This window comes from Onychomys torridus, chromosome 1, assembly GCF_903995425.1.
Source record: "Onychomys torridus chromosome 1, mOncTor1.1, whole genome shotgun sequence".
NCBI lineage: Eukaryota > Metazoa > Chordata > Mammalia > Rodentia > Cricetidae > Onychomys > Onychomys torridus.
Genome location: NC_050443.1, coordinates 131,323,070 through 131,333,757, shown reverse-complemented (window position 1 = coordinate 131,333,757; position 10,688 = coordinate 131,323,070). Strand labels below are relative to the sequence as shown.

Here is a 10,688-nt window from a genome sequence, read left to right as displayed (position 1 = left end):
ACTCTGTAGCCCAGGCTGGCCTTGAACTCACAGAGATCTGCCTGCCTCTGCCTCCCAAGTGCTGGGATTAAGAGCATGCACCACCACCACCCAGCGAGTTTGCTTCTTTTTGTTCTAGAGCTTTTAGGTGTGCTATTAAGTCACTAGTGTGAGATTTCTCCAACTTCTTTATGTGGGTATTTAGTGTTATGAATTTTCCTCTTAGCACTGCTTTCATAGTATCCCATAAGTTTGGGTATGTGGTGTATTCATTTTCATTGAACTCTAGGAAGTCTTTAATTTCTTTCTTTATTTCTTCCTTGACCCATTAGTGATTCAGTATAGCATTATTCAGTTTCCATGTGATTGTAGGCATTCTTTATTTTTTGTTGTTGTTAAAATCTAATTTTAAGCCATAGTAGTCAGATAGAATACAGGAGGTTATTCCAAATTTTGTATCTGTTGAGATTTGCTTTGTGACCAAGTATGTGATCAATTTTAGAGAAGGTTCCATGAGGTGCTGAGAAGAAGGTATTTTCTTTTTTGTTAGGGTGGAATGATCTGTAGATATGACTTAAGTCCATTTGAGTCATAACATTAGTTAGTTCCATTATTTCTCTGTTAAGTTTTGATTTTTTAGATCTGTCCAGTGGTGAGAGTGGGGTGTTGAAGTCTCCCACTATTAATGTGTGGGGTTTGGTGTGTGATTTAAGCTTTAGTAATATTTCTTTTATATATCTGGATGCCTTTGTATTTAGGGTATAAATGTTCAGAATTGAAACTTCATCTTGGTGGATCTTTCCTGTGATGAGTGTGCAATGTCTTTCTTGATCTCTTTTTATTGATTTTAGTTTGAAGTATATTTTCTTAGGTATTAGGATAGTTACATCAGCTTGCTTCTTAAGTCCATTTGATTGGAAAATCTTTTACTCTGAGGTAGTGTCTGTCTTTGAAGTTGAGGTGTGTTTCTTGTATGCAGCAGAAGGATAGGTCCTGATCTCATATCCATTATGTTAGCCTATGACTTTTTATAGGTGAAACAAGTCCACTGATATTAAGGGTTATTAGTGACCAGTGATTGTTAATTCCTGTTATCTTTTGGTGTTAGTGTGTGTGTATTTCTCTTCTTTGGAATTTATTCCTGTGGGGTTATCTATTGCTTGTGTTTTCATGGGTGTATCTGACTTCCTTAGGTTGGAATTTTCCTTCTGGTGCTTTCCATATGACTAGACTTATGATTAGGTATTGTTTAAATCTGGTTTTGTCTTAGAATATCTTGTTCACTCTGTCTATGGTGATTGAAAGTTTTGCTGGGTGTATTAGTCTAGGCTGGCATCCATGTTCTCTAAGTGTCTGCATTACATCTTTCTAAGATTTTCTGGCTTTCACAATCTCCATTGAGGAATCAGGTGTTATTCTGATGGGTCTGCCTTTATAAGTCACTTGGCCTTTTTCCTTTGCTGCTCTTAATATTCTTTCTTTATTCTGTATTTTTAGTGGTTTAATTATTATGTGGCAAGGTGGCTTTTTTGGGGGGTCTAGTTTATTTGGTGTTCTTTAAGCTTCTTGTATCTTCATAGGTATTTCCTCCTTTAAGCTGGGGAAATTTTCTTCTATGATTTTGTTGAATATATTTTCTGTGCCTTTGAGTTGGTATTCTTCTCCTTCTTCTATCCCTATTATTCATAGGTTTGGTCTTTTCATGGTGTCCCAGAATTCCTGGACATTTGTGCTATGACTTTTTTGGCTTTGGTGTTTTCTTTGAATGATGAATCTATTTCCTCTAGTGTATCCTCTACACAAGAGATTCTCTCTTCCATCTCTTGCATTCTGTTTGTTATGCTTGCATCTGTGTTTCCTGTTCATTTACTCAGATTTTCTATTTTCAGCATTCCCTCTGCTTGTGTCTTCTTCATTGTTTCTATTTCACTTTTCAGGTCTTTATCTTTTTCCTTTACATGTTTAATTGCTTTTTCATGGTTTTCTTGGCTTTCTTTAAGGAATTTATTAATTTCTTTCAATTTTTTTGTTTGTCTTTTCCTCAATTTCTTGAAGAAAATTTTTCATTTTTTCTTTAAGGTCTCTAGCATCTTCATGAAGGTCGCTGTCTTCTGCTTCTTCTACATTGTGTTGTTCAAGTCTTGCTGTTGTAGAAGGGCTAGGGTCTGGAGATGCCATATTGTTCTTTATGTTCTTGTATGTACTTTTGCATTGGTGTCTATCCACCTCTTCATCCAATAGATGCAAGAGGTGTCTATATCTGAGCAAGCTGCTGTTGGTCCAAGCTGTACTTGCCATGTCTGTGTCTCAGGGGGCCCCTCTGGGTCCAGTTTTAGCTCTTGGTCTAATTGGAGCTGACATATTCTGTATCTCAGGAAGGTGTTCTTAGTCCAATCCAAGCTAGCTGATTCTGTGACTCTGGGAGCTGCTCTTGGTCTTATTAGGGCTCTTGGTCCAGTCAGAGGTGATGGATTCTATGTCTCAGGAAGCCTCTCTTGGTCCAATGAGAGCTGGCAGCTTCCATGTCTCAGGAAGTTACTGGGGTCACAGGTGGATGGGTATTGGGGTATGGCATGGGTCTTGTAGATTGCAGGGTCTGATGTGGGGGGTTGGTGGGAGGACCTGTCCAAAGGAGTTTTCCCTGTTGGCTGGCAACTGGGGCAGAGTTGGGTAAGGTTTCCTGGGAATGGCTGTGTCCCAGGGCTGGGTTCTAGAGCAATCTCTTACTCTTTTGCCTGCTTTTGGGACCCTTTTACTCCTACTGGGATACCTTGTCCAGCCTTGATATGAGCATCTGTGCCTAGTTTTATTATAACTTGCTATGCCTTTTTATGTTGATATCCCTAGGAGGTCTGTACTTTTTTGAAGGGAAACAGAGGAAGAATGGATCTGTGGACGAGGGAAGGTAGGGAGAAGGGTTGGGAGATGAAGAAGAAGGGGAAACTTCACTCAGGATGTAATATATGAGAGGAGAATAAATAAAAAGAAAATAAACACCCAAATAAATGGTCAGAGTAAGTTTTCATATATTAATATTAACCTTGATTGGAAATTATCTAAATTTCCCCAGTGAAAAGGCTGGCTTAACAAATAAACAACATGCTATCCCTAAGAAACCTCACCAGCAAAAATACATATATAGAAAGGAAAAAAAAAACATGCAGAGAGAGTTTGGTATACTAACAGAACTATAGTGATCTGACTGACCAGCATGGTACTGCAGCTGACACATGGTACAACTCAGCATTTGAGAGGTGGATGTGGGAAGACTGAGTTCAAAGAAGGCCTAGCCTAGATTTAAACAAAAAAATTACTGTAGTGATCCAAGAATAAATTTACACACCTTCTGCCAAATGATTACTGACACCGCCCCCACCCCCCACCCCCGCTGGCATCCTGGCTTCTTCAGGAAGTGCTTCTGGAATTCTGGATATATTATGCAAAAGGCCAAAAATTGGCTCCTATTTCTCAACCTATATGAAAATCAAGCCAAAATGAAACAACAACAAAACCTGAATATAAAACCTTAAGTAACTAAACTATTAGAGGACAGAATCTAAGTGACTTTAAACAGCACTATCTATAATACTGTTTTATATGTGATCACAAAAAGAAATCATACCCAACTAAAGCATTTATGGACAGCAACAGAACAATAAACTGAGCGAAGTTTCACATGTAGAGTTGGAGAAAACATTTAAGATCCATTAATACAATAAGTAATTAATATCTAGAATATATAGGGACACAAAAACTTAACAACAAGGCAGGCAGTGGCACATGCCTTTAATCCCCACACTCAGGAGGCAGAGGCCAGTAGATCTTTGTGAGCTGGAGGCCAGCCTGTTCTACACAGTGCGTTACAGAACATTCAGGACTACACAGAGACACCCTGTCTCAAAAAGCACACCAAACCAAACAAAAAACTTAGCAACAAAAATTCAATTAAAAATAGCTAAGTGTTGGGCTGGTAAGGTGACTCAGTGGGCAGATGGGCTTGCTTCCAAGCCTGCTGACCTGAGTTAGATACCCAGGACACACATGATAGAAGGAGAAAACCAGCTTCTTCCAGTTGTCCTCTGACTTCCACATATGTGTTGTGATACACACAGACCCACACATATACCCATACACATACACAAATAAATAAATAGATGCCAAACAAAACTTTTAAAAATGGCTAAATGACCTAAATAGACATTTCTTGAAAGATGAACTATAATGGACAATAATATCAGAAAAATCTCAATATGAATGGGTGTCAGGGAAATGCAAATCAAAACCCTAGAGATATATATTCTTACTGTAATTGTATCTACTATCAAATAAAGTAAAAATAAATGCTGGTGAACACATATAGGGGAAAGAACTCTTATACACTGTTAGTGAAAATGGAAATCCATATAGCCATTGTGATAACAGTATAGAGGTCCATTAAAAAAACTTAAAAATAGGTCTATGATACAATCTAGCTATTCCATTTTGGATATACATATACAAAAGTTATTTAAAAAATCAATATTTCAAAGAGATGCCTGCACTTCCATCTTTATTACAATATTGTTCCCATTAGCAGAGATATGGAATCAATTTAGTGTAGATGAACAGTCTTATTAAATAAGAAACACAGAGCCAATTGCAGAGTTAAAAGCCCAAGAGGTCAGAACAATAGCTAAGAGCTAAAAACCCTTTCTTACCCTCACTGCTGCTGCCCTTCCCCTCAGCAAAGAGGGCTACTTCTTGTGTGTCTGTCCTTTATAATTGACTTTCTGTAAAAGAACTTTCTGTTCTTCTCATTGGTTGTAAACCGAACCACATGACCTCCTCATCACTGCCTGTCGATACAGACCTCCAGGTCTTCTAAGGTTGGTATTGAGATTAAAGGCGTGTGTCTCCATGCCGGCTGTATTCTTGAACACACAGAGATCTGCCTAGCTCTGCCTCCCAAGTGCTGGTATTAAAGGCATGCACCACCACTGCCCAGCTTCTGCTATGGCTTGCTATTAGCTCTGACCCCCAGGCAACTTTATTTATTAACATACAAATAAAATTACACAAATTACACAAAACAGGACTCAATATACAACCAAAAGACCAATAAGAAAAAATGCTCAAAACAAGCCAAAATGAGATAAAAAGTCTACAAAAATACCATTGAATTTATTTTGTGTTGGCCAACTACTAATGGGTATACGGAACGCCTTGATAAGTAGTTAATATATACAGTGAGATTCCATTGACGAAAATGAATGTTTTCCTTACCAGTGGGTATCAATTCCAATAGCTTATTTGTTAGGGTAGGGAGCCCTTCTCTCAGTGCTGGGACATCACCTGACTTGAACACGTGTAGTCCTTGTGCATGCCACAACAGACTCTGTTGATTTCTACGTACTGATTCAGTCCTGTTGTGTCTGAAAGTTACCCATCACCTCCAGCTCTTGCAATCTTTATTCCTCCTCCACTACACAGATCCCAGAGCCTTGAGAGGAGGGTTTTGATTATGTTCCCTCTAGGAGTAAGCACTGTAAGTCTCTCATACTCTGTGCATTGTCCAATTGTGGGTCCCTGTAAGTTCCTATCTACACAAGAAGAAGCTCTTCTGATGAGGGCTGAGCAAGGTACCGATCTATGGGTATAGCAATGTGTCATTAGGAATAATTTTAATTGTTGTGCTCCTTTAGCAGAATAATAATGCTTTCTTTCTAGGTCCATGACCTATCTAGTCTTAGCTTCTTGGCCACATTAGTAGTGCCAAGCATGGGTAACAAGCAGGCATGTATAATTAAAACAGATCAAGCTAATCATCTTATTTAGATTTAGATTTCAGTTGAGGTACTGATGAGTACTGTGAGGACAAGGCAAAATGGAGTGACAGTGTAAATGGGAAAGAAAGTGACTGTCTTATATAGGAGTCATGAAAGGTTCTCAATCTGTTTAAGCAGAGACCTGAATGTAGTGAAGGAAACTTCCATGCAGGGGAGCAGCAAGCTCAAGCACCCTGAGGTAAAGACATTCTTGTATTTGAGAAGAACATTAAGGAGATCAATGTGAGTGGGGTGAGGAGAGAGATTGTGAGTAAGAAGAGATGATACAACTATATTAGAGATAAATGAGTATCACTGAGCATGCAGAAGCACTTGTAGAGAGAATACATAGAAAACATGAATGTGCCAGGGCACTTATAAAGCAATGCATGTGTGGGTAGTTACAGTCAATGAACAATCCCTTTGTTTTCACTCCACTTTCATTATACATTGCATAATTTTTCCTTTTGCAATGTATAATATAACAAATTTCTATAAATTAGCTTCATTGAGAGAGAATTTAACCTAGGAAGGGGAAATAGAATTTGATTTTGCAGGTAGACATGGGGTGAGTAGAGACGGGAATAGGAGGGATAGAGTTGGGGAGGGAGGAGCAGAGGAAGAGAGTACTTAAACAGGTGATGTGGAAATCTAACGCTGTGGTGGAAACTTCCTTGAAACTATCAGGGTGACCTTAGCAAGGATCCCTCATAATGGAGGATATGGAGCCTGAAATGGCCATCTTCTATAACCACACTAGGCTCTCAATGGTGGGACACCAGCCCAGCCACAAAACCATCTACCCACAACCTGTTCTGCCTGCAGGATGTTATAGGCCAATGGTGGCTCAGAACTTGTGGGTATGGCCCAAAAGCCCAAGCCACAAGAGGGAGCCCATGCCCAATTCAGCCTAAAGGGCCAGGATCCAGAAACAGGATGGCTCAGATACTTAGTTAGGGTTCTATTGCTGTGCAGAAACACTATGATCATGGCAACTCTTATAAAGGAAACATTTAATTGGGGCTGGCTTGCAGTTTCAGAGGTTTAGTTCAGTATTGTCATGGTGGGAAGCATGCCGGCATGCAGACAGATGGTGCTGGAGAAGGAGCTGGAGTTCTACACTTCTACACTGAATCACAGGCAGCAGGAAGTGAATGTCACACTAAACTTGGCTTAAGCATTTAAGACCTCAAAGCCTACTCCCTAGTGATGCATTTCCTCCAACAAAGCCACACCTACTCCATCGAGGTCACACCTCCTAATAATGCCACTCCCTATGAGCCTGTGGGGGCCATTTTCTTTCAACCCACCACAGAGATCAAGAGTAGAACTGAACATGACTGACAAAAACAAAACAACAAAAAGTCAATGAAATTATTCCTAATGATATTCTGCTATACCCATCCATCAGTGCCTAGCCCAATTGTCATCTGAGAGGCTGCCTCCAGCAATTGATGGGAGCAGATGCAGAGACCCATAACTAGACACTAGGTAGAACTCGTAGAACCCCTTATAAGAAGGATTGTAGGAGCTGGAGGGGTGGGTGATACTAGGAGAACATGGCCCACAGAATCAACTAAGCAAGGTTCATAGGGCTTCACAGAGACTGAAGTGGCAGTCATGGAGCCTGCATGGGTTGCTCTAGACCCTCTTCATACATGCTTGGTTGTTTAGCTTGAGGTTTTCGTGAGACTCCTAACAGTGGGACTATGGGTGTCTCTGACTCTTTTGCCTGCTCATGGGACCATGTTCCTCCTACTGAGTTGCCTCATCCAGCCTTGATATGAGGGTTTATCCCTAGTCTTATTGCATCTTGTTACGCCATGTATGGTTGATATCACTAAGAGGCCTGCTCTTTTCTGAAGGGAAACAGAAGCGCAGTGGCTCTGGATGAGAGGGAAAGTGGGGGGAAGTGAAAGGAAGGGAGGCTGCAGTTGAGATGAACTGTATGAAAAAGGAATAAGGAAAAGGAAAAAAGCTAAAACTGTATAAAATTCTTTAGATCTCTCTCTCTCAATAAAATACACCAAAAATATGGACACGTGTTTAAACCTGCATCACTTAGATGAATTAGAATAGTTATTCAACTAAAAAAATCATAAGTGATATTCCAATACCCCAATATATTATCTTACCTTATTTTTATTGGTTACTAGCAGTGGGGCTGGGATGGATCAGAGGATAAATCACTTGCCATGCACGTATGAGGACCAGAGTTGAAATTCTCATAAATGCCAGAAGAGCGTAGGGGCCCATCTATAATACCAGCACTGAGACCATAGAGGCACATCTATAATACCACCACTTAGAAGACTGAGGTAGAATTCCAGAGAAAGGTTGCTAGCTAGATTAGCTATTCTGCCAGGTCTGTGTTCACTTGCCTGCCACAATGAATAACGTGGAGAACCATTGGTTCTGGTCTCCACAGGCATACTATCATCCACACACATGCCCACAGACATGCAAACATGCATATATACAAATATATGCACCATACACAGATGCAAAAAGTCAACAAAAACAAAACACCCCAAAAGGAATATTCTATCTATATCTGAATACTTTTCTATTCCTGTCTGTGTGGGCCATGTGGCTCACAAGCAGGCACTTCTCATGGACTTTTCTTTGCCTCTTGTTTTACAGGTATGTTAGTAGTGGCATGTAGAAATGGTAAATAAACAGTATGATCTATGAGTGTTTAGACAAATGTAACCAACATGTGTTAAACTTCCCTTTAGTTATTCTAAAACAAGTATTGCATTTACATCATTGACTCCCTTTTCTAAAATAGAAACATTTAAAAGAGAAGTGTATTCCACCTAACATCAGTGTAGAGTGGAAATGTCACTAGGTACCTGGAGAAGACCTTGAGAGCCCTGAAGCTGCATTACAGTGCACCATAAAACACTAAACTCAAAATCCTAGGGAATATTTTGTCTTCTCCACAACTTTCTTGAATGCACTCTTGACCTCTTTGTTCCTCAGGCTGTAGACCACAGGGTTCAGCATGGGGATGACCATGGTGTAGAACACAGAGACAATTTTGTCAGTGTCCATGGAGTGGCTGGAGCTGGGCTGTAAGTACATGAAAATGAGAGTCCCATAGAAAATGGAGACCGCAGTAAAGTGAGAAACACAGGTGGACATAGCTTTCTGGTATCCTGCAGCTGAGCGCATCTTGAAGATGGTGATGAAGATGAATGTGTAGGATATCAAAATAACAACAAGTGCAGAACAGATGACAAAGCTTGCTCCATAAAGAAGGACCATCTCACTAACATGTCTATCAGAGCAGGAGAGAACCATGACTGCTGGAACATCACAGAAAAAGTGATGGACCACGTTGGACTTACAGAAGTACAGCCTGAAAGTGTCACCAGTGTGAATAGAAGAATTCAGGAAACCACCAGCATAGCAGGCCATGGTCAGACAAGCACACATAGTTGGCGTCATGGTGGTTGTGTAGTGCAGGGGTTTGCACACTGCGGCATAGCGATCATAGGCCATTGCAGCCAGGAGAAAATTTTCTGCAGTAGCAAAGACTACAAATAAGAACATCTGAGCAGCACAAGCATTGTAGGAAATGACTTGATTTCCTACAAAAAGCCCAGCCACAACGGTTGGAATGACAGCTGAGGAATAAAAGATGTCCACCAGAGACAAGTTGCCAAGAAAAATATACATGGGAGTATGGAGTCGTGAGTCCCAGAGAATCAGCACAATCATCCCTAAGTTTCCAGCTATGTTGATGAAGTAGATGAGAGTGAACATGATAAATAGAGGAGCCTGCAGGTCTGGTGCATTGGTTAGTCCTAGAAGGATGAACTCTGTCACCTCTGTCTTGTTCTCCATCAGTGTTATTTGGGAATCAGGAGATGCCTTATGGTAGAGAGAAGTAAGGAGAGCTTATTAAGCACAGAGGAGATTACCAAGAAATTTATGTATCTTGATACCAAAGGCAGGGCTTATTTCATTATAATAAAAATATGTGTTTCAAATTTCTTTCTAACTAGGACCAATGAGATGTCTCATTTAGTTGAAGTGCTTGCCACAAAGTCTGATAGTCTGAATTCAATACTCAGATCTTACAGTGTGAAAGAAAAGAACCAAGTCTCAAGAGGTGTCCACTGGCCTCCACACACTGATACACACACACACACACACACACACACACACACACACACACACACACACACACACACGCACATACACACACACACACACACCTCATATTCACACACACTCTCAACAAAAATGAAAGATTCTCTATAACTAAAGCATAAGCTAAATGAGAAATTTTTGCCAAAAGGACTTCAGTCAATAATTTTAGAGGTCATCATTTCAGTTTTAAGTCTTACATATTTGTGGGCTGATACTTTGGAAATTCAATAAATTACCCAACATAACATTTCTGAAAGTTTTAAATAAGCCAGTTCACCATTACCCATCCCTATGCATTTACAGACTTCTCTATGTGAAATGTGCCAAGGACTGCTCTCTAGAGACTTTTACACATATACCCACATATTTCTGACCAAATTTGAGCAATGGCTACTTTTCTCTTAGATTTTAGAACACCAAAGGCCAAGTACTATATACATGTTGATAAAACTAATTTGCAAGATAAATGTTGGCCCCAGAAAAAAAAGGCAGTCAGGTTCAGTGGTGTAACCTAAGGTTAAATCAGTTGCAATTCATAATTAGCCATTGTCTTTGCTGGATCACCTCAGTCTTTGGGCTTTTCTCAGTGAACTCAGACTCAGTTAGAGACATACACATAACATGTCTAGTGAGATGACCAGAGCAAAAGGGGTTTCTATAAACACAGAGATAATTATAACAAAGGAGGGAATGGATACCAGGCAGCATCAGGTAGAGAACTTTGATTCTGGAGAGAATGGCAGG

General features: G+C 40.0%; 1 protein-coding gene across 1 annotated transcript; it reads right to left on the bottom strand.

Moving 5' to 3' along the window:
- Positions 1-8,696: 8,696 nt before the first annotated feature.
- LOC118569028 (olfactory receptor 5B3-like) lies at positions 8,697-9,638 on the bottom strand. Its single transcript, XM_036166677.1, has one exon. The coding sequence runs from the start codon at positions 9,633-9,635 to the stop codon at positions 8,697-8,699; it is 939 nt and encodes a 312-aa protein (XP_036022570.1). The 5' UTR covers positions 9,636-9,638.
- Between the last annotated feature and the right edge of the window lie 1,050 nt (positions 9,639-10,688).